Below are 24,579 nucleotides of genomic sequence, written 5' to 3'. Positions count from 1 at the left end.
GAGTATTGGTCAGCATACTTGGCTGTATGTCACTTTCACTTTCACTTTCACTTTTTTTTTTTTTTTTCAAGAGTCCATAGGAAATTATCACAAAGATATTTAAACAAATTCAGTGTTATTTAAGTGTGTGTGTGTGTGTGTTTTCTTTGTCAGATACAATGGACAAAGTTGAAGACCAGTCCCATATCTTTGGTAAGAATCTCCCTCTCAATGTATTTCCCCTCTTGCATAATTTTTGTCTCTCGGTCACATTCTGTCATCCCTCTGTTTATCACATGTTCTCCAGTCTTTTTCACTTCTGCAAAAGTACCCTTGCGTCAGTTTTGTGCTTTACACTCAAATGCTAGGGCGTCTGATAAGGTGGATCCAATGGAGTCCAACATTGTAATGCAGTCTTTTACAGTGGCCTGGTATACAGACCATTTCTCCTTAGATTTAGATTTGTCAGAGTTTTAGAATTAAAACATAAGCAAAATCACAACTAAGCAAAAATATATGCAAATATAAAAATACAGGAGAATGTCTATTTTAAACTGGATGAGATGTACAGAAATAATGCAAATGCTGTTTTTTTAATTAAATGTAGTTTTCAAGATTTTTTTTATAAAAAGATATAACTATTAAAAATAAAGTTTCACCTTATCGGTTCGGGTCCATTTTGACCCGGGTATTAAGTGTGGCTTAAACATGAGCTTATGCAGACATTAATTACATGAGTTACAGTAGATTATTTAGTCTTTTTCCCCCCCACCGTATCTTACACATGCACTTTTGGGACTACATTTTATGGATAAACATGAAAATGCACGCCTATTGATGAACAATTGCAGCATGGAAAATTTATCAACTTTTTCATCTTAAATTTAAAGTGTTCTTATATAAATGATTTTTGATGATGTCTTCAAATATACATTCTCATGATTACTTAAAAAACAGTTTTTGCATGTCAGTGATTCTTCTGTAGATCATCGTTATAACATGAGAACATTCAAAACTTTGAGAGGAGAAATTATTAATCAGATACAATATGTTTTTAGTCGAGCAAATTAAGTAACGACTGTTTTATGTGCTGAATTCAACATTTGTCTGCAGATTTTGAATGCATTATGATGGTTAATGCTCTACCATTACAACATCCCATATGAACTAACATTAGATTGTTAACTAGTTAAAGTTATCTAATGTTATCTAGATTTCTAAAACATGCTGCATGCTGCATGATTCATATTTCTATATATTCCATAGATATTTCATGGCTTGAGCAGTGTAGTTCATCATAAAGTAGTGACTGACAGCATCAGAAGTTCTGACCTGAACTCTGTTTCTTCTCCTCCTGCAGTTCCTGGACAAAGTAGAAGTTGAAATGAGGACCTGTGAGGAACCCCGGCCGCCGAATGGCCCCTCTCCGATTGCCATTACTGCAGGTCAAAGGTCAGAATGATCTGCAGCTTTCCTTTTAGTAACCCAGATCCACAGTGTTTTTACAAATGCATGCAGATGGTGGTGAAACCTCCCTACCGTGTCCTCTCCATCATGCACACTGATGTTCAGATTCATTAGTCAGTACTGTTATTTGTTCAAAGCCAAGATGCAGAGTAAAGCATATCACACCATTTGTGCTACAAACAAATGATTCCTCAAATGGTGAGCTTAAATTAGATCTGTAGACTGTGGAGAGGGAACATAAGCCATAGCTTGGGAACAGAATATCATAAGAATACTGAATATCCCCGTGGGTCCTTAAAAAGCCTTCGATTTAGGTTTATCGAATGTAAGGTCATAAAAATTCTTAAATATCTTAAATGGGATTAGAAAAAGTCTTAATTTCTACTTTTGAAATGGCTTAATGTGATTATTAAACTTCAAAATGGATTAAATGCACATTTGAAAATAAAAATGTGGCATTCTTGCACCTTCTACGCACTTGTTTTCAGAGCAGTTTACAGTCAATGAATAGCCCAATTGCTTATGAACTACTATTAATTAATTCTGTTTTTTAATGACTATATTTAATTATTTATCATTTTGACTTCTCCTTTAAAAAAAACAACAACAAATGTTTAAAGGCTGAAATTTTAGGTTTATCATTTCATAAAACATTTGTTTTTATCAAAAGCGTACTATTTTAACTTTTTTGATTTGTTTTAAAATCCGTTTACATTTGAATTTTAGTTTTTTGTATTTTATTTTTTTTTTATATATTTATATTTCATTTCTTTTTATTTCAGTTTAAGTTTTAGTCATTTTAGTACTTCAACTTAGAAATGTTTCAGAAATTCTAATTCTAGTTTTAAGTTGACAGTAGCAACACTGGAGTCAGTGTAATGCATGTTTGTGGTCTGTTTCTTGTCTCTGCAGTGAGTATGGCTTCGCTGAGAAGGTCGTGGAGGGAATGTCTGTGATCATTAACTCCATCACGATTAAAGTTCAGGCCCAAGCGTTTCACGCCTCCTTTGAGCTTTGGCAGCTCCAGGGCTGCAGCCTCAATCCCAAATGGCAGAAGAGCGACCTGCGCTACACACGCATTACACATCCGAAGAGAGGAGAGGTACAGTACAGAGCTGTTCTGAAAGTGCTATACAAGAGTTAAAGCAGGTATACGCTTCAGTCCTCTTCATGAAACACTTGACACATTTGACCCAGATGCTGGCAGAAGCTACAAGTGCAAAAATGTCTTTATCAGGTTTTTGAGGTGAAAAACCTTTAGTATTAACTGTCAGTTTCTTCATTTTAAAGAGCAAGTGAATCATTATGGAGAAAAATAGCAATGGTTACATAATCCAAAATCAGCACTGTCATAGTGCAGAAATCACCAGCTGTCAGATCAAAGCGTTTTTTACACATCACTTCTCCTCCTCTTGTTCCTCTTTCGCTTGCTTTTCTTCACTCGGAGAAGCACATGCTCATGAAAAAGTCCCTTGTCAATTACTTTTCCAGACTGCCATATGATTAAAAAATCACAACAATCATTATAAAATAAGAAAATATTATACAATTCACCATGCAACATCTTATCAACCAATAAAGCAATAAGAAATAAGAAAGATGCGCCTGAAGAAAAACTACCACTCATGTCATTATAGAGCTCTGCTTCAAACTCATACAGTTTTCTTTATGCACATTTCTAGGATTTTTATCACCTACTGTTTATGCTGCACGATACATAAATATCAAATAAATGTTTATTAATAATAATAATAATAATAATTAAAATCACGATTTGGCTGCAATTACTAATTCACTCATTTGACCAGATTTGAAATGAGAAGCATTTATAAACCTGTTGGCAACAAAGGAGACGCTTTAAGGACTCCCTGTGGTTTTCCTCCAAGAAAAAAGCTTGAAGATTTCAGGAAATAAAATAGAGAAATGTTATAAAATGCTATAAATGTTAATATCAATATTTTAATTTTACATTTGTAATATAAAATTAAATTATTATTAGTCTTTTATTAAATACTCCTTTTTATTTTACTGTACAGAAATATTATTACGAAAGTTATTATTAGTTTTTTATCTTTATAATAATCTCAAAAATCTAAATAATAATTATTTTTAGTCATTCTGATTAAGTCAACAACAACATGAACACATGAACACCCAAGAGTTTTTCCTGAATAAAAGGAAATTAAAAAAAAAATTCCCCCTGCAGATGCACTCTACTACAAAATCACCTGTTATTCAGAATGATTGATATTCCAAAATCATTTAGAGAAAATCTGTTTATTGTTTTCCATATCCTAATAAATATTGCAGAAAATCAAAATATTGCATTGCCTTTTTTTTCTAAATATCTTGCAGCCCCACTGCTGTTGTAAGTAGTACATCCTTTCTAAAATCTCGCAAATAGACTAATTTAATGATGACAGTTAACATGTAAATGCAATAAAGATTATTACAGTAGTAGAAAATAAAGATGGATTTGAAAAGCAAATCCATTTTATTTTGAAGAAAGCCCATTCAGTTGCCGTCTCAGTAGCTATTTCCAATCTTTAAAGTCAGTGTGGAAGGACTCAGATCTTAATGATAGATTGCATTTACATGACATATGTCAACAATAAGATCTGAGAGTGATGTTATCATAACCTTTGATTGTTTTGCTGAAATCAGAGGTCCGTTATCTGGATCTTTTCGTTGATGATTTTACATGATCCAGGATTGTTAGATTCTTCGAAGCTCATCCCAGAGTTGCTGTCATAGCGACAGATCCGTAAGCTCAAAGCTGCTCGAGAACAGGCTTATTTCACGTAAACAGGAATAGATTGCATCTTATCTTGCAAGCAGACTTCAGTCTGTCTTAGCCACTGCTGCTTTTTTTACAAGAGTAACCTGGGCCAAAAATAATTTAAAATAATAATACTCATTTAAAAGTTCATTTGAATATAATAATATATGTTCTTTTTTGATTATATGTTGTGTTTACGTTGCTGTCTTGCCGCCAACCAATCGCTGCATTGCTGTTCATGGCTTCGAGTATCGATATATCTGATCTTTCCAGTGCACACAAGAACATGCAACAGCTTAATCTGCAAGTTCGTTTGAAGAACCAAATTAGCCAGAGATCAGTTTTCACGATTAGACGATCTGGCATCGGTCAGATTCTCTGAGATGTATGAAGTGAGGTGCGAAGAACAGAGCCCAGGTTGGTCCAGCTAATGTGCTCAACCTGATGATGCGTTTGCAGATAAGGTCACTGGCAGGTCAAGGCAGGTCTTCGTTTGTGTGTTCATGTTCTTCACTGAGTGCAGTGTCTCATCCTCCTGCAGGTCCTAACGTTCAAAGAGATCAACTGGCAGAGTCTGCGCATAGAGGCGGATGCCATCGAGAGTGACGAGCAGGATCTGGGCAGCACGCCACTGCGCCTCATTACCAATCAAGGACGCATACGCATCGCTCTCAAGCGCAGGGTACAGCGCAGGGATATTTGTTTGAAAACCATTGGCTTTTCAAACATTTTCTCTCTTCAAACTAGTCTTTTAGGGTTTTCTCTGAGCGTATGATTTTTCATCTTGCCTGGAAGATATAGGCTTTTTTTGCAAAAACATATTTTCGTGATTGTTTTATGAACCATTCGTTATTACTATGAAATAATATTACTTATTATAATTTTTAGTCTGATAGATTTTTGTCATAAACACTGCTCTGAGGCTCGTACAATGACGATATAAATGCAGCTTTATTAGCGGGTTATACAGAATCAAAGTCCAAAACAGGCAAAAGATCAAAACACTGGAAAAACAGGCGACTGGGCAGGAAAGACAGGCAAGAGAAATCCAGAAAACAGGCATCAGTCAAAAAAACTGAAACACAGGAAACAAGGGAAGTGCTCAGAATTGCAGCAGACACTAACCAGACTTTGCACAGACACAGGGAAATACACGGGGTGTAAATAGGGAGAGACAAACAGGGAAACAAGGGGGAGGAGCTAATTAAACACCATGGAGACACACAAGGCAGAGGAGCCCGGGCAAAGAATTGTGGGAAATAGAGTCCAGGATGGAGCGTAGGGAGGAGTGCCCTCTGGTGGATGTCCAAGGCACTCCATCTGGTGATCGTAAAAATATTAAATTAATTAAAATATGAAAATACAAAAAATAGCATTTATTAAAAATAGTAATCATAATTTTATTTTATTCTAATAAATACTAATAACTAGCAAAGAGTAACAAGTGAATACTAATATTTACATATCTGTTTTTTTTTCCCCTTCACTTTCAAACGTTTGGCTTTAAAAGAAAAACAAACATAGTAAAATAAGGTTATAATGAGCTACATGCATGTTAACGACCACATTGAAACATGCATATTTAATGAAATCACAGCATTCATGATAATTGCTCTAATCCATATCGCCATTTCAGTTTTACTTCAATACATGGTGCAGCCCTCATCAGAATGAAATCATGTGTATTCAGTGCTGACGTGTCTTCCCCTTCCTCATCTCAGGTGAAGGACTGTAATGTCTTGGCCTCTAAGCTGCTGTTTATACTGGACGATCTGCTGTGGGTGCTGACAGACTCTCAGCTCAAGGCCATCATCCACTACGCCAAGTCTCTGAGTGAAGCCATGGAGAAGTCCGGCCAGCAGAGGAAGAGCATGGCTGCTGAAACACTGCAGGTGCCACACTGTGTCCTTTAAATCAGTCTCAAAACTCTTATGAAGACAGATTAGTGATCCATTAGATGCTCTTTGTGTTTTACGATCAAAGTTTTGAAAATTAAACCTTATCACCTTAAGCTGCAGCTCGCTCAGACTTCATGACTTTTGCTGGTTTTAGTGTAGCTTTTGAAGACAATTGCAATTACAAAACAGCTCAAAACACCTGTGAATGACTCAGACAGTGCTTGAGTGTTTATTTATGTCTTCTTGTATTTGTGCACCAGACTGCTCCTCCCTCTCCGGGGATCCACTCTCTGTGGGCTGACCCTCCTCCACCCGAAGCAGTCGGGACCGCGGGCACACTGGCCCAGTATTTTGACCTCCATGATGTCAAGGAATCATCCTATCACACTTTCATCTCCCGACTCGACCTGCATATCTGCAACGACAGCTCCTCAGATTCCGGTACTGAATTTTCATCACTGTTTCCACCAAGAAACATTAAAAGTCATAGAAAATTTAAATTCGCAAAGATTACTCACCCTTATGTCATTCCAAACCCATTCTTCTTTCTTCTTGTGTGAAAGACAAAATGAGACATTTAGCAGAATGTTCAAGCTGCTCTTTTGCAGACAATGAAAGTCAACGGGGCTGTTAATATGAGAAACCGGATGAATTTGAACCACTTTTAGCTTACTTTAATGATGCATTTTTGTCATTTTTGTGGAAAAGAGCAGTGTAGACATTCAAATATTGTCTTAAGTGTTCTTTGGAAGACAGAAACTCATGCAGGTTTGGAGCCACATGAATTTTTGAATGAACTAAACCAACGTATGGCTCACCCATGTGATTTCTCCTGTGCACACAGATGAAGCTTCACCTCCAGGGACGCAGGGTGCGATGCAGCTGACCTTCCGGAAGCTGGGCTGTGACTATTACCCGTTTCACAGGCCAGGTGACTCTACTGCCAGCATTTATTTGGAATGGAAATCTTTTGCAACATTTGTAAATGTCATTTTTCAGGAATATAATGCATCCTTGTTGAATAAAATCATTCATTTTTTCCCAAACTCTTGATCAGAGCTTTCATGTTTTCGGTTATGACTGGGTTTGATGTCGATGTGTTGTGTGAAAGGTCTAGTGTAGGATAAGAGGCAGAGCGTAGTTGACTGATTAGTGCTGTGCTGTACAGGTGATGGCTGTCATCACTGGGAGCGTCACTGCGGGGCGATGGAGTCTCGTGCTCAGTGGGCCGCCAAACTGCTGCAGGAGTTTCAGAAGAGGATGGAGGATCTGGGCATCCCTGGACCTCATTCAGAGCCAAACGTGGCCGCTAATGGCTCTCCAGCCAAAAAAATCAAGGGTAAACGCTACCCATCCCCAATCCAACAATAAATGCTGGTGTTATTGTGGATGATTCATCATTTGAATTTTTCTTCAAAGTGTCTCAACTTGTTCCTTTTCTGTTAATGTTACCTCACAGTTTTCTCTCGAGCTACAGTTCTTACAATTTCCTAGTCTAAACACACACACACACACACACACACACACATATATATATATATATTCCTCAAAAATTGATGTATTTGACATGAACATGTCTGGTTTTGTTTGCTTTATTGTGCTAGTTTTTTAGTATTAAATTGGTCTTATTTTATGTTACGCAGATGGAGAATCAGTGTCCAGTTTCAGTCCTGAGCGGACTCCGAGCTCTCGGCGGACTTCAGCGGCCGCCCCGTCCTCAGGATCTTCACTCAAGAGACTTCGCTCCAGCTGTATGGTGATCCGTGTGGACGACCTGGACATCCATCAGGTCTGAGTCATCTCTACACAAACATAACAAATCACTGAAACACACGCTTGAGAATGACAGCCTTTATATTCTTATATACAGTCGAGATTAAAAGTTCATTTTTGTAATTTAATGTATTTTTAAACTCATTTTAAACTATATTTTTCAAAGTATATTTACCTTTCTGTTTATTTCCAGGTTTAATTCAGTTTTTGAATCCCGTATGTGGATCATGTATAATTTGAACAACACTTTAGCCATCTAAGCATATTACAGCAAACCTTTTATTGGAGAAATCTGTAATTATTTTGTTCTGTTGTGCATACACAGACTGCTAAAAGAGGAAGTGCATGTTTTGTATTTGTTTTTGCTCTTTTACCACATGCTTGTATACTCATGCTTTTTAAGTGACACAAGTCAGTTCCGTCCAAAATTAGACTCGCCTGGCAAACGAAATCTGCTTGTGTCATCCCTTTTTCATCACAAGGATAAAGCAGCATGTGATGTGTTGCTGATGTTATGCTTTGGTGATCAAATTAAGAGCAGAAATGGGAAGTTCAAGGGCACAATAAAAATTTTGATGTTTCATTGAGATAAATTGGACACGTTACACTAATTCAGAAAATGTTTGTAAAGAATCTCTGATACAGTTAACAGTTATCTCAGTAGCTCAAAAGAGACATAAGTGTGTACAGTTCTGAGTTATCCAGTGTGACAAAAACAGATAAAGGACACTATATAAATCTTACCCTCATGTATAAGAAATGAATTAACCGCTCACTTTTGGAACTGGAATTGCCATTTCTAAAACACGTCTCATCTTTTACATAAGTCCCAGATCTTAGCCTTAACTTGTGCATTTGCCCGTCAACGAGAGTCTTCTACAGATCAAGTTGAGAAGCTTAAGTCAAAAGATAAATAAATAAAACCTATCTGTTGCTGTAGGTGTCCACTGGAGGCCGTCACAGCAAGAGAACACAGTCTCTCCTCTCCTGCAACCGCAAATCCTTACATCTCCCAGACAACACTCCTGCAATTCACCTTCAGTTCACTGAATACTACTTCCCTGATAACCCTGGACTTCCTGGTGTGTTAGCTATGATTTTTCATGTTCATTGATCACTATGGTTAAAGGGATGGTTCACCCAAAAATGAAAATTTTATGTTTATCTGCTTACCCCCAGGGCATCCAAGATGAAGGTGACTTTGTTTCTTCAGTAGAACACAAACAGAGATTTTTAACTCAAAATGTTGCAGTCTGTCAGTCATATAATGTAAGTGGATGGGAATCACGGCTTTAAGAGTCAAAAAACATACACAAACAAAACCAAATTAAACCCTGCGGCTCGTGACGATACATTGATGTGTAAAGACACAAAACGATCAGTCTGTGCATTTTTTTTTTTTTATGGCGTATAGCAGACTTATAAGTGCATTACCGCCACCTATCTCTCAAATTGTCTCATTGACACTCCTAATTGAGATTGTAGATAGTGTCAATGGTCCATTTGAGAGATAGGTGGCGGTAATGCACTTTTAAGTCAGCCATCCACCGTAAAGCAAGAAGAAGAAGAAGATGCCTCACTTGCTGGCTGACTTAGGACAGTTCAGGCATTGCGGTGAATCAGAGGTAAAAAAAAAAAAATATGATATAAATACTGTTCAGTTTCTTGCACAGAACGATCATTTCATGTCTTTACACATCAATGTATCGTCACGAGCCGCAGGGTTTAATTTGGTTTTGTTTGTGTATGTTTTTTGACTCAAAGCCATGATTCCCATCCACTTACATTATATGACTGACAGACTGCAACGTTTTGAGTTAAAAATCTCTGTTTGTGTTCTACTAAAGAAACAAACATACATCTTGGATGCCCTGGGGGTAAGCAGATAAACATAAAATTTTCATTTTTGGGTGAACTATCCCTTTAATGCATGTCATTCATATTGAAAAAAAAACTCACATTCTTGTTGTGGGGATGTCTAATCTTATCATTTTTATTTTCCTCCCACTGGCCCTTTCTCTCTCTAGCACCCTGCTCTAATCTTTATGCCCAGCTGAATGGTCTACAGCTGTATCTGGATGCTCCGAGTGTCTTGTGGATGACTCTGTTCTCACGGGGTCTACACAAGACGCTCGATCAGGTCAAAGCCTTCTACCACCTCCAGGACAGCAGCAAGACGGACGAACACATCGATATCCGCCTGGATGCAACACACCTGAAGGTAAACCAGCAGATCTGATGTGCTTTGACAAGAAGGTTTTGTAAAAGGAAATACAAAGATTATAGTCATTCCTATTTTTTATACCGACCCTTAAAAAGTTGGAAAGCCTCCATTCTAAAACCGCCATCTTTGTTCTTTCGATGACATTTTGCAAGTGTTTTAGCTGAAACTTCTTTCTGTTCAGCTGATCATTCCTCTGGAATCCTCTATTTTGGATCATCCAGACCGTCCTCAGTCACTGAGCATCAGCCTTCCTCAGATCGTCCTCAGCAACACACGCCACGCTCCTCACGCTTCCCATTCGGACCTCAACAGCACCTACAGCAGCTTCTCCGCCCGCCCCTTCTTCCGTCCCACGGCAAGCCAACCTTTCCCTCGCGATCAGAGCGTCCTCCATCCCCTGCCGTCTGCATTCCTCCAACACTGTCTAGAAAACGAGTCCTTGTCATTAGCGCACAAGCGCCCCTCTCGCTCTCAGGACGTCTGGTCTGTCAGTTTGTCCCGAGTGGCTCTTGGCTTTGATGGGGCTCGTCGAGGGCCCAGAGGGAAAGCTCTTCCCTTTGTGGAGCCCTTTGCCATGTATTTGTGGATGTGCTGCCCTTCTGCCTTCAAACAAGACTCTCTTTGTTCGAGTATAGATGGCAATTCAAAAATCCCCAAACAGTCCCTCCTAGATTCACTTCAGGGTGTAAATGACGTCATATCTAATAAGATCGACCAAAACTCTCCCATGGCCTCCATCCATATCTTAGCCCAGTCCATCACTCCTGTCAAAATGTGGCTCAACCACTACCAGTTCGTAGCTCTTTTGCGGCTGAAGGACTATCTTGACCGACTAGCTGGAGATTTGAGCAAGGACGTCCAGGGTTTGGGACAACCTGAGCACAAACCCTCAGATCCCCCTTCGGTTTGTGTCTCAGTCCTGATGGAAGCGATAGAACTCGCTCTTCTGCTTCCTCCTGCAACATGTGAGCCAGAAGAAGAAGAAGCACATTCTCCTGAGGAAACGGACAGTCCCAGCTTGACCGACTCTGATCTCTCGCCATCCCACCATGCCGGTGGGGCGGGAGGGAATGAAGATCAAGAGGATGATGTCGAACAAGAGGGTTCGGTAGAGGAGGCTTGTGAAGCCATTGAAGAAGGAATGGATGGACCAACGGGGCAGGATGATGAAACTCAGACCGTTGTTACTTCCACACCTCCTCCACTCTCTCCAGGGAATCCTGCATTACTGTCCCGTCATAGCTCCACTTTCAGCTTGGAGGGGGAGCTGTCCAGTGCCCTGAACGCCACCAAATGTGCCACCAAAGATGCACTCAGCGCCTCCCTGGATCTCACCAAGGGTGCGCTGTCCATCACGAAAGATGCCTTCAGCATCCTGAGCCGAGGATCTGGCATGACTAAACTCTTCGCTCCTCAAAACAAGTAAGAGCTACTTTGCTTTGGTCTTGATTTTACGATTGCATTGATATGGAAAATATGGTATTTCTTTTAGTGGCTGAAATGGATAATTTTACTGTTCACATTTGATCTCTTTCAACTGCTGATGAACTCTTTCAGTTAAAAAAAAAAAAAAAACCTGTTCTATCACTTGATCATTGTTGACTTCATCTTAGAAATTATCGCCTGATCAGAGCCGTTTAATATGTGGTTAAGCTTGAAATAAAGTCTTTTTTTGTTTCTATCTGGCCTTCTTTTAGACGAGCTCACATGCAGTGCACACAGTACATACTTGAAAAGAGCTGATACGGATGTCTATATTTGGTTTAAGAAAGTTTAAGCATAGTTACAGTAAATTTACTCGTTGGTACGTCGGCCTGTAGTCTTAAAGGGACAGTGCACACATCATTTACTCACTCTCTTGTTGTTATGAATCTATACAACTTTAATTCATCTTCAAAACACAAATGAATATGTATTTTAAGGAAATTATTTGCAGATTAATCCACTCAATTCATATGGATTACTTTAGGTGTTTATGAACTTTTTGAAACATCGTGGTTCTGGGTGAATGGACTTTCAGTGGAGGGACAGAAATGTCTCAGGTTTCATATAAAAATCTTCATTTTTGTTTCAAAACTGAACGAAAGTTTTATGGGTTCGGAATGGCATGAAGATAAGTAATTAATGACAATTTAGCTATCCCTTTAATGTGTTTAATCAGTTATGCTCAACACTTCCTGCCAGTGCGGTACATAGCACGTAATTCAACTCAGATATCTTCTGTAGGGATCATAGTGCACAGCCAGAAGAGTCCAGTCCCTCCATAATGGGAAACCTGCGGCTTCAGTCCATGAAACAGTCTCCTTCCCAAAATTCCTGTGACAGTGCCATTTTAGAGGGTAGTCTGGCGGACGATGGCTTGTCCATTGATAGTGACATCAGTGAAAACTTTGTCATCCTCATGGACTCAGGTACAGCAACACTCAATGCACTGTTATTTTAAAAACTAGAACCAGAACTGTGAGTATCTTGAAGTCATGTGTATTTGTGTTGTTGTGATTCAGAGTCTGGTGTGGAGTCGTTGCGTCCTGATGGTACGGGTGTCTCCGGCAGCTGTGTGAGTCCAGCTCCAGGAACAGAAGGGTCGTCCGCAGACCTCAGCAGCTCTCTGTCCCAGAGCACTGAAGACATTGCTCAAGATATGGTGAGTTTTATCTAGCGTGCTGTAGCACATATATAAACAAAACATATTTTTCTTAAATATATACATGCATGTATGTGTATTTATTTATATATATATATATATATATACACACACACACACACACACACACACACACACACACACACACACACACACACACACACACACACACACACACACACACACACACACATTTGACAACATTACTAATTAGTCTTTCAATCTTTTTGACTCGAAGGCCCCTCCAGTATATATATATATTGGGGGTAGTATTACATCTTGATGTACACCTTTTTTCATTAGATTAGTTAAGTTATTATTATATTAATAATAATTTATATTGATTTAAATAATTTTAAGTCATGCCGCTAGTGGGCCAGAAACCATGGTTGAGAGCCACTGCTTTAGGGAATTAATAAAAAAATCCTATCCTATGCTTTTTCTCTGTATGAGATCAAAATTTGCCATTAAAGGAATAGTTTGCCAAAACTGATCACTATCATGTAGTTATCAAACCCATATGGCAAAGAATGCATGACCATGAGTCTGTATCACATTTGATGCCAGTGACTGAAAGGAAAAGGTAGGCAAGTACTTTAGTAAACTTCCCCAAGTTTAGTAATCAGTCAGTGCTCAGGACTGATCGATCGCATTTACTGTGATCTTAGTTGGTTGTGTGATTTTTAATGAACGCTCTGGTTTTATTTCAGGTGTCTGTGTTAGTTCTGTGTCTGAGTCGGATAGGGTGCCTGACGGAGAAGTGTGGTGAAGATATCGTGGTGGCGCTGGAAGCCCAAGAGCTTGTGCCGAAACAACATGGCAACCATAAAGTCACAGACCTGCTGGCAGGAATGGCACTGACTCAGGGTTAGCATGCTAAATGTGACCATAAATGTGAATGGCATTTGGCCACTTTTTTTTTGTTGACTGCTTTGTTTACATTAACTTTAGACACAACACTGTTTACATGCATCTCCTGCCCAAACGTCCACAAGATTCCAGTTGCAGACCTGCCAACCTGTACGCATTTTGTGTAGTGGCTACGCATTTTGACCCCAAAATATGCTGGTACGATTTGTCACTCTAAACTACGCAAAAATCTAGTGACGCCTCTGTCCACGCACAGTATTCAAAACAAGCAATAGAAAAAGATTAAGAATTCAACCAATCAGAGCATTTTTCTCTCTTCTATTAGCCTATAGTTTCTAGTTTCAGTTTAAAGCGGCTCGCGCTCGCCCCGTCAGATGCTCTGACAGAGACACGCTGTTTAATTTGTTTGAGATGTGCTGTTTTTTCTTAATGCATAACTTGTGTTTCACAGGTATATTCTCCATCTGTAAATGTTAAAAAGGCTATGGAAATATTTTCTGTCAGAAGTGCATGAGCTCCTGCTTTAGACTTCATTTAGAACGAGCGCCGTCGCGCACATGCACGCCAAACAGACAACGCTTAATGAAATAGCCTTTTTACTCAATTAGTCTGTGCATTTTATCATTTTCATTTTTAGTTTAGTAACTTTAACTTCTGCTTTAAAAGGATTATTTTTGTTTTTAAATTGCAATGTTACAATGTAATGTGATTTTAACCCTTTTTTGCACATAATATATGCCTACATGCTTACGTTCACTTTATTTGTTTAATTCAAATATAACATACTGAGATATACAGTATAGGCTACCGTATACCGCAAATCAGCCAAAAAATACAGAGATATGAATTTTTTTCATATCGCCCAGCCCTATACAGAAGTGTACTGGAGTTTTAATTAAATAGCATAAAAAATAAAAAAAATAAATAGCAAAAATTAACTAAACCGTTACGGTAAACAGTAAACTGTTCCCCTACTCCACATCCAATACCGCAACACCAAGGCCCCCCAATCCCCAAAAAACAATTCCAAGTGAATTCACTATCAGCTTTCACTATCAGCACCAGATTTTAAATGGCCTTGTGCTAATCCAGCTTCTCAGAAGTCGACAAACGTACATGCGAGTATGTTGGACACATCTGTTTCATAAGATCACACATCATTAAAGGAATAGTTCAGTATTACATCATTTGTTCACCAGTGGATCCTCTGCAGTGAATGGGTGCCGTCAGAATGAGAATCCAAACAGCTGAAGGCCGGGACACACAAAGCTGATAGTCGGCCAAAGTCGGGCTCACTTTGGCAGCAGTTTGTCCAGTTCAGCATGTTGAATCAGTGTCGTGGCCATTGGTGAGAGTGAGAACTCTGATTGGATGTTCAGTTTAGTGAACGAGGCAGTGCACGAGAATTAAAGCGAAGTTATGGACTGGAGTTGTGTGGATTATTGTGATGTTTTTATCAGCTGTTGGACTCTCATTCTGACGGCACCCATTCACTGCGGAGCATCCATTGCTGAGACACTGATGCAATGCTACGTTTGTCTGAATCTGTTCTCGTGAACAAACAAACTCATCTACATCTTTAATGGCCTGAGAGTGAGTATATTTTAATCAGGTTTTATCCTTTAAGAAAAGCGATCCCTGTGCACAAACACATTGCCCATGCTACTGAACGCTGGGGAAAATGGTGTTTAGGGTTAGATCAGATGATACTCCCATAGTACTCAAGGTGTCACAATTCGCTCCCTGGATATGAAGTCAAGAGCTTGTGCATCTCCAACCACTAATTATTCACGACTCACAGTCTGCTCCATATGTTACCTCTCTCGCGCTCTTCTTTTCTGTGGAAACTGATTTTCATCATGTGTGTGCAGATACATGCAGTATGGCACTTATTTAAGATTGACTTTATTTTTTTCTCACCACAGCTGGTTCTTCCTCTCCAAGTGCTCCTCTGTCTCCCGGGCCCTGCTCTCTCTCCTGTCCCCCAGCAGCGGCCCTCAGGATGGAGATGGGACCACGTGCACGCAGACACTCTCCTCTGTCTGAGAGCATGGGCTTCATAGAAATGTGCCTGACAGGGTGCAAAGCAGAGCTCCTGGCCTCTACCTTAAACACGCTGGCACCCTTCCTGGAGGATGAGCTCAGCGCAGACCCCCAGCCAATGAGACTGTGCTTACGGGACACTGCTTTTACACTAAAGGTGAGAATGAGGGCCAAATGATTCCAACACTCGCTCATCCTAATCAGAGCTAATGGAAGGACTAGTCATTTCCTTTGATGGTGATCAGTCATGTGCTTAGTGACAAGCTACAACATTTTATGAAGTAAGACCAGACACAGGCAGTGACACATGTGTTCTCTCTTTCTGACAGGATGATGGTCCTCGTGTCTACCCGACCGCTCCTCAGCCGGTTCCTGTGCTCTTCTCTCTGGACGGTATTGTGCTGGAGCGTATGGATGATGGGATCCTCAGCTTGAGATGTGAGTCCTTTGGGTTTGGGTTCCAGCAGCTGCTCAGATAGCTTCAGGATATCTGTGCTGTCACCTGTTAAACTAACGTTTGCTTCCTCTGTTTCACTTTTACACATGCAGCTGCGCAGAGCCAATCAGGGACTGAGACACACGGGGACAAAGACAGAGCTGGCCAATCCTGCTTTAGAGCTGAGGAGAAGAACAAGGTATGATAAATTAGAAAATTATTACACACAGTGTAATTGTGCATTAATGTGTTTAGCCTGTTTGAGTTTGGTTTTAGTTGTTAAATGAAACATCTGCTTCTGTTGTAGTTTTTATACACGAGTGCGAATGAGCTTTGTATGGTAGGCAATTTTCGCCACGTAAGAAAAAAAAATGCTTTGGTAAATCATAATTATGACACAAGTCAGAATTCAGAGATGGAACTTGAAATTGAAATAAAAATAAAGAAAGAAGTGGAAATTATGAGATACTAGTCGAAATTGAAGAAGATCTTTATGACAAAATAAAATAGAACATTTTGTCATGATTATAATTTCGATTTATGTTAATTGTTTTTTGCCAATTTCATGTCATAATTATGACTTATCTCATAATGTTGACTGTCATTTCATTTGAAATATCTCATAATTAAGACTTGATATCTCAGTTTTGAAATTCTATCTCATAATTGACTTATAATTTAAAATGTTCATAAAATTGTGCTTTTTATGCCATAAATATGATTTTTCAAAGCCTGACTTTTTATGTGGCCAAAATGGGCTTCCATGAGTTTTTAGAACATGTTGTGTGTGTGATCGTTTGAGAGAAATCAGAATGTTTTAGTTGATACGGTTTCAAGCCTACAGGATATAAAGTGATTTTAATTTTCCAGTGCTTGGCTACGAATCCTTCCGAGGACAAGAGAAGGCTCTTGAATGTCAAGCGTAGCACTTGATATCTTAATTACATGAAGTCTAAATGTCTGGTATGATTTATGGATGAAGGTGTATTGCTACAGCTCCTCTCTGAAAAGCTCTCTTTTCCCATGAGCATGTTTTCAGAGGAGTGTGTTTGTGCTTTGACTGATCGTGACGGATGTTTAGTCTAGTTCTGAGTCTGTTTCTCCGTTGATCCAGTCTCTGGAGTCCAGACTCGCTGATGTCCAGTCCGCTCTTGAGAAAGCTCTGTCTGACCGAGAGCGCCTGCTGCAGGAAGTGATGAAACACAACCCCTCCTTCACCTTATGATGAACAAAGGGAAAGAAACCAGACTCGAGTCCAAATGAGACACAAGAGAAAACGTCTAGCAGATAAACCAGAACAAGAGGTTTGTCTCTGCTGACTCAAAGTTCTGATCCATCCCTTTCTGTACCTTTCATCTCTGCCGTCTGAGAGTGAAATCACATGTCATCCAGTTTCTCTTTCTACTCTACTCTACACCAATTCACCAAGTTCCCAGCTGGAGGAGGACAGAAGTCAGCAGTGAAATGGCACAACTGATCATCTCTTCACTTCTGGTCAGCATGCTTGTGCACATTAGTTATTTCTAGTTTCACCACAGGACTGTGTGTGTGAAGCTTTTAGATTTTATAGACTAAGTGTCCAATTGTTGTTTGATGCAAGAACCTACAGAGCTCCCTACATAGACAATAAGGCTGGGCTGACATACTGATTAATTGATTTTAAAAAAACAACATTGACTTTTGTGTCCCAAGAATTGATTTTTAAGTCTATGCTATTTTCTGTTAATGCGTGAACAAACTACAACAGCACAACTTGCGTAAAATCTATGTATGCACCTGTGCAAATACATAAATCGAAACAATCAATATAAAATTGCATCGGATTGGAACTGAATAAAATAAACACACCGATAACAAATGACAAACTGAACAAAATGCCACTAAATATCAAAGCAGTATAGTAAATGATAATTAATGCGATATGGCTCAGCTTGTCAGGGAACTACAGCTCTGTGTAGTAAATGCCGCTCCAGCTGAAAGCAGGTGATGGCGATTTACCACTAGACGCAAAAATAGACTTATTGCGTATATGCGCATAACAATGTCATGCGATATATCGCCCAGCCCTAGTTTGAGCTCATTAGAGGATGCCGCTTTACTGCTAGGTTTCGTAACAGAGCTGTGGATTTGATTCGAGTACTGTTGTAAGTTTTTCAGTGTGTGAAGTACAGCTGATGTGTGTGTTCTTCACGAAAGGAGCTGATGCAAAAGCACTTTGACGTAAATGCACTGTATCACTTGTATATATCAGAGTTTTTATCTGAGGTTCAGTGAACAAAAGATGGTACTTCTATTCAGCAACACATCCTCAGAGTCGTTGTACTGAGACGGAGATGCCGTCCGTTACCTCTAGTGTAGGATCACGGTTCTCATGCCGTACACGTGAAGTGATCACAGAGAAACATTAGTGCCAATGCTGGTGCACACCAGATGTGAAGTCACTTTGATTCAGTATTACAGTGCTCACTTGTGTCAATGTAAAACACTTTCTGTCTAGACTTATTAGATTGTAAACTGGGTTATTCAATGAAAAACGTTTGTTTTTTATTTTGGTCATAGTCTGTTACACTAAATAAGACTTGTCTAGAGTTTAGACAAAAATATGAATGTTTATGCATATTTATTTGAACTTTATTGGTTTGAGATGGTTTCTTTTGACTGGATGTCCATTAACAAGTACACCAGTGCAATAGACAATTTTTTATTTTATGTCAAAAATAATAAAGTAGTATGATTTTTAGTGTTTGGTTTAGTTTAGTTTTCTTTTTTTTTTGAGGATGATACATTATTATGTTATTATTATTATTATTATTATTTACAAATTGTCCTTTCTAACCCCCTTTTAAAATGTTTAACTAGGAGTTGTGATGAAAGGATGACATGAAAAGTGTTTCTGTGTGATGTCCTGTACAAAAAACCGAATTGAACTACAGGTGCTACAGCATTTTGACACATTTCTGGTGTGTGCTGTAATGTTTAGGACTATCACAAGAGTAATTTTTGTGGTGAATCAGTATTATGAAGCATGATGGTTTGTGGGTTTATAGGAAACAGCTGAATGAATGTGTGATGTCAGCATCCCTCTCATTCTTCAGATGTTTGGATTGCTTTATCAGCAAGTGTCCGGTTATTTCAAATGTGGCCCGTCATTAATGACTTTGAAAGTGCTTTTTCTGTTTCTGTTTCTGTAGAGATCCAGTGTCTCTGTGCTTCAGCTTTCAGTACAATGTGTAGCATTCATATACACTAAACAATCTCTGTTAGTGTACCAAGATATCCCTGTCTTCCAAAAAAAACTTTGGAAAACAAACGGTTAAAATAGTCTAAACTGGAAAGATATTTTTCTGTGGATGGTAGAAATGGAAATGTTATTCCTACATTCAAAAATAATTTCATTCAGTGCATGGAAGAAGACAAAAACAAACATTTGTTGGTGTTATATGCATGACTTTACTTGAAATCTTTCATAAGTGCAACATCATCAAGGTCACGGACTGTTGAGTGAGGCTTTTATTTTATTTTATTTTATTTAAGGGTCATTGTTACAGTACTATACTGCTGATGAGTATTGCCTGTGATCAGAATAAGCATATGGTAAATATAGACCTGATTTTACTAATGTATTGATTGTTTTTAGTTGTGTAGGTGGTACTGAGTTGACTTCTAATTCTCTGTGTGCAGTTTAATCATTATTTGTCCAGTGTGATGAATGTTTTGTTTGTTACACATGAAGATGTCCGACAGTGTGGAACAGAATGATTGGTGGTTTGTCTCAGAGCAGAATGTTTTGTGCAGCAGATACAATGTAAGATTGTACGATTATCAGGTTTGTGGGAAGTTTTGAATTGTTGAATTGAATTGTGATGTCTGCAATGGTACGTATTCATCACTGTCCATGTCCCTCTGACTGCTGTGGCTGAGATTCAAATGTTTACTTTGACCACTGATCTCTTCATTGAGATATTCTAATGTAATTTCACACTTTATCACCACCATTAAAGTCCTCGAACAAACTAATATTTCATTGGTTCTGTGAACCATAACTGTATTAAATGTCAAGACCAATGATGATCAATAAAATGTTTCTTAAAGTTTAACCTTGTGTATCTTCTGTCAGTTACTCTCTCTAACATCAATACACTTATTCAACTGAGAGATTACCAACATAGTAGTTTTATAAGCTACTGGTAAAAAAGAAAAATCTGAAGAAATGTCCAAAACCATATTTCTTCTGTAGAGAAATGGAAGTTAAGTTGAGTAACTTTAGATAGAATATTGCCAATTCTGCTTTGCCAACAAGAATGGGTGATGCTATAGAGCTGCCGCATAAACTGAAGGTCATAGACAAAAAAAAAAAAAAAAAAAAAAAAAAAAAACATAAAAAAATGGGTGCACATTGTTTCTCTGATGCATAAGGTCTATAACATTGTTATAAGAGTAACATGAAACATCTGAACACTAGCCTGAAACAGGACTGATAACAACACTGGGGCTCCCAGAGACGGTCTATACATTGGTTGAGGATTTTTCTGCAAGTTACATCATTACAAGTGACTGTTTATGAGTGAGTCATTGAATCATACATTTAACCAATTTATCGAAAACGCTCATTCATTCAGTAAAGAAACCCTGCTACTTTACTGCTTTTCCACTAGGGCTGGTGCCGGAGCCGGTGCTCGGCCAAGTGTGGCACTTGTTCAGATCCAGCTCACATTTCCACTGGCAGGGAGCAGATCCTTCTACGTCACCAACATGTGACCACAATCGCTTGCAGAAGGAGCTCTTCTCCCGACTACTGCTGAAATCACATATTCATTGTTGTTAATTTATCTGATCTCCGACGGCTTTTAAACTGCGGTCTGTAGTGGAAACTCCGCCTACTGACGTCACATGATCCCTTGTTGAGACCAGCAAGGTTTCAGGCCCGGTTCAGAGCCAGGATCTGGGCACCAGCCCAGGATTTTTTTTAGTTGAGAAGCACAGCCCAGTTCCCGATTGGGCTCCGGCACCAGCCCCGGTGGAAGAGCCATATCTGTGATGTTAATTGTTGCAACGGTTCTGTTGTGGCTTCATTTAGAGCAAAAAGGAAAACAGTTTATATTGCACACTACATCAAGATGAAGAAAACCAGCAAACTACTCCAATAAAACAAACTCTGGTGCGATCGCTCTGTTAGTGTGGTTCATTTGAATATGTCTGAACACTGCCACCTGAACCTTGGGCCACAGCAAGCAAGAGGTCTCGCCTCGCTCTGCTTCCAAGCAAACTCTGTTGCGGTTCGACTGAAATATGAACATAACATGGATCAAAAACTTCTACATGAACCAAAATCCATTGCAGTTTGGTAGAGGCATCTGAACTGCCATCTCCTTATAGCAGATCTTCATTTATGTGTGCAACACAGGAGTTCCTGGCGATGTTTTGAATCCTTTACAGATTTTATAAGCTTTTTGTGAGATCTCGGCTGGTAAAAATACCACTATATGTACACACATACACATACGGCAAGTGCACTTATTACAACACACAGCAGTGATTTGGAGGTTGGGTAAGTTCTATAACAGTCTGAATGAGGTGGTCTGATCTGGCCTGTCTGAATAAACTACTTTTGCCCACATTTACAGTTCAGAGGAGTCAATGCTTGTTTAACCAACGTCAGAGACCCGTGAACAAATGTGATACTTAATTATTAGCCTAAATATTTATTTTAAAATCTCAGGGGTACTTTAAGAAAAAAAATTAAAATAATCACATACAACAAAAAAAAAAAAAAAAAGGTTTGGGAATCCCTGCATTACATGTAAATAAGAAATAATGTGATTAGGTGCATTTTAAGGTCTTTGAAAGACAAAAGCCTTCCAAAGACACAGTAATACATGATTAAATAACCCACTGAGTAACAAAACATAAACATATTAAATTTTTAAAAACTAAATAAAAAAACATTGAAACACTTGAAGTGATTTTTGTAAATCCAGTGATCAGATGCTGTGTGGCCACCTGACTAGTGACTGATCTCTGTGTGAACGTCCACTAAACTGGAAGACCTTCTGAGTGAATTTAAAAGAGGAATTAGGAGAATTGATAAATTATGTATAATTTATTGCTATTGTGTAAATAATATGTAATCATGTAATCAATAAATAAGTAACTGTAGTCTGATTACGAGTATTTTAAAATGTAATTTACTCTAATTACAAGCACTTCATTTTTGGAATCTGATTATGTAATCCAGATAACATGTTATCAGTTACTACCCAGCTGTGTGTGTGTGTGTGTGTGTATATATATATATGCCCCTGAGGAACTCTCTGTACATCCCTGGCTTTCACTCAAGATTTATTACGACCGTCTGCTCCTATGACGAAGGAAATTGCAGGTTCTGTTAAAAATATTAAATTTTTTAATTCGTTCAAAGAATAGTGAAAAGATTACATTTTATATTTCCATGCGCACAACATAATTACACATAACGTATCTGCAGAGTTTTCAAAATAAACCAGACGTTACAAAACATATGCAGTGAGAAAAGAGACAGTTAGTCCAGACATTTGAGTTACAGCCAGTGCAATATTTACCTCCATTAACATGAATTTATCGTTGTGATGTTATTTTTAATTTGGACTCTTGCTCCGGAGGACAGACTGTGGACTAGATATCATGTATACTGCATCCTCTACTGTAAACCTCTTGACCTGAAGACAACACCAGCCCATTCCAAACACACCAGAAATGTAAAAGTAATGATGATAATTATTATTATTATGAGGGACTCAGTGGAAGAGGATGTGTTTGTGTTTGGTGTTGGGACTTTGCTCTCGGCTCCTCAGTCTCCTGACAGCTTCTCTCATGTGTTTGGGCTGCAGAGGTGGCTTATCTCCCCACTTCTCACACACATCCAGAGCTGAAACAAAAACACGTTACGGACACAATGAGTGAGGCTTCTGGTTTACAGCTGAATCATATTTCAGTGTCTGACCAACCTTCCTCCACAATCTCCCCGGTGAACACCTTCGATATCCCTGACATAGCAATGACCACATTCTGAGACACAGAAGATCCCGTGATGGACTGAATCAGCTGCAACACACAAACAATTCATGTTTATCTCCATGTTATAATTCAAACGTAAAGTAGGACAATTAAATAAATAAGTTTACAGAGTTTCTATTATAATTCCTATGATAATCTGGAAGCAAACCTAAAGCATCTTAGCATCTTACTCTTTTGATGGCTGCCTTTGGGAAAGCCGAGCGTCTGTACATCTCATAGCGGTTCAGCTGTTCTTCAGAGAATGATGAAACTAAAACTCTGTGCGACACAAACCCTGATTTAATTCAGAGAAGCACATAACTCACAGCAAACGAGAATCACGCTTCAAGCTTACTGCATCTTTTGTATTTCATCTTCATCAACTTTTTGCCGCTTCTCCTTTTTCTTGTCATGCTCCATTTTCAGTTTTTTGGCAGGAGAAGGGTGAAGTGATGAAGATCCCTCCTCTTCCTCTTCTTCAGCAGCAGCAGCAGATCTCTGAAGCACAGACAGATCCATCATGACTGAAAGCTTTCTATCGAATGATTTCAAGTCTTTGTGAATATCAAGCGGACTCACGGGTTTCGCGGCGGGCTCAGAGGAGGTGCTGCTGCAGGACCCCTCGCCCGGCTCGGGTCTCCCCGCTTCGGGCCTCACACGGGCCGGGTCCGCCATGCTGCGTCTGGGATTACAGTAATCTCAGATAAATCAACATTAACAACAACCCCAAACGTGTTTCTATTTAATGCATCATTTTCTTCACCACCTAATAATATATTCTAGTCTTGTGCGGACACAATAAAACTGTATTTTTTCCTCGAAGTGACTCTCTTAGATGTGATGTTCCCATTCGAGCGCCCTTTGAAAAGATACTAACACATTCTTTCGATAAATGTACATGGTAACTTACTACAAGAAAGGACAAACAGCCGTTTATTGTGTAAACAAACACTGGCTTCATCTAATAACACACCTCAGACGGACAGCCGCGTTGGAAACAGGTTTATAAACACGCTTAAAGAGATGTTTTCGAGTCGACAGACTGCGCTCAGACTCAGTAATCACGACAATATCCGGTCCGTTTCAAAATAAGAGTCTTCCTCTTCCTCTTTAGATGGTGGATGGTGCCTTCCAAAATAAGAGTCCACAGCCACAAATTAATTTTAACCACTGATATCGATAACCCCACCACTAGGTGGCGCTCTTTACTGTATAATAACTGTTGCACGGCCCACACACATCAGAAGCCCGCTCGTCCATTTATGTTTAATTGTAGATATTTGTACAATGAACGTTTAAAATAACTACAATCGTTTAAATATATTACTTCCAAGGATTCGCACCTGCTTTTTTGAATATATATATATTTTTTTAAAAAGCATTAATCATAATCTAATCGTCTGTGATTTGTCCAGATTTGTCCTGTGACACGCT

General features: G+C 38.9%; 2 protein-coding genes across 5 annotated transcripts in view; one reads left to right on the top strand and one right to left on the bottom strand.

Moving 5' to 3' along the window:
• Positions 1–17,957, top strand: part of LOC109066632 (UHRF1-binding protein 1-like) — a 34,258-nt gene extending 16,301 nt beyond the window's left edge. The window contains exons 3-21 of the mRNA XM_042712655.1: positions 154–192; positions 1,340–1,431; positions 2,359–2,548; positions 4,767–4,907; positions 5,947–6,117; positions 6,384–6,564; positions 6,968–7,054; positions 7,292–7,462; positions 7,767–7,912; positions 8,837–8,978; positions 9,924–10,117; positions 10,302–11,542; positions 12,347–12,531; positions 12,625–12,764; positions 13,475–13,631; positions 15,560–15,834; positions 16,007–16,115; positions 16,227–16,312; positions 17,228–17,957. Of these exons, the coding sequence (XP_042568589.1) occupies positions 154–192; positions 1,340–1,431; positions 2,359–2,548; positions 4,767–4,907; positions 5,947–6,117; positions 6,384–6,564; positions 6,968–7,054; positions 7,292–7,462; positions 7,767–7,912; positions 8,837–8,978; positions 9,924–10,117; positions 10,302–11,542; positions 12,347–12,531; positions 12,625–12,764; positions 13,475–13,631; positions 15,560–15,834; positions 16,007–16,115; positions 16,227–16,312; positions 17,228–17,338 (3,858 nt within the window). The 3' untranslated portion in view covers positions 17,339–17,957. The remainder of the gene's footprint in view (positions 1–153; positions 193–1,339; positions 1,432–2,358; positions 2,549–4,766; positions 4,908–5,946; positions 6,118–6,383; positions 6,565–6,967; positions 7,055–7,291; positions 7,463–7,766; positions 7,913–8,836; positions 8,979–9,923; positions 10,118–10,301; positions 11,543–12,346; positions 12,532–12,624; positions 12,765–13,474; positions 13,632–15,559; positions 15,835–16,006; positions 16,116–16,226; positions 16,313–17,227) is intronic.
• Positions 17,958–22,493: 4,536 nt separating this feature from the next.
• Positions 22,494–24,278, bottom strand: LOC109066640 (transcription initiation factor TFIID subunit 11-like). 4 transcript variants are annotated; one of them, XM_019083683.2, is made up of 6 exons: positions 24,119–24,277; positions 23,725–23,827; positions 23,501–23,643; positions 23,337–23,424; positions 23,097–23,193; positions 22,494–23,017 (listed from the first exon to the last, which is right to left on the bottom strand). In XM_019083683.2, exons 2-6 carry the CDS (start codon positions 23,818–23,820, stop codon positions 22,887–22,889), a joined length of 555 nt encoding a protein of 184 aa, XP_018939228.1. In that variant the 5' UTR covers positions 23,821–23,827; positions 24,119–24,277; the 3' UTR covers positions 22,494–22,886. The 4 variants fall into 4 exon arrangements, with proteins under 4 accessions (XP_018939228.1, XP_018939229.1, XP_042568586.1 ...); XM_019083684.2 differs by having other exon boundaries at positions 24,056–24,224; XM_042712652.1 differs by having other exon boundaries at positions 23,501–23,827; positions 24,119–24,278.
• Between the last annotated feature and the right edge of the window lie 301 nt (positions 24,279–24,579).

Source organism: Cyprinus carpio, chromosome A23 (genome assembly GCF_018340385.1).
Source record: "Cyprinus carpio isolate SPL01 chromosome A23, ASM1834038v1, whole genome shotgun sequence".
NCBI classification, from domain to species: domain Eukaryota; kingdom Metazoa; phylum Chordata; class Actinopteri; order Cypriniformes; family Cyprinidae; genus Cyprinus; species Cyprinus carpio.
Note: the sequence above shows the minus strand (reverse complement) of the source record. Positions and strands in the feature narration are given on the sequence as shown.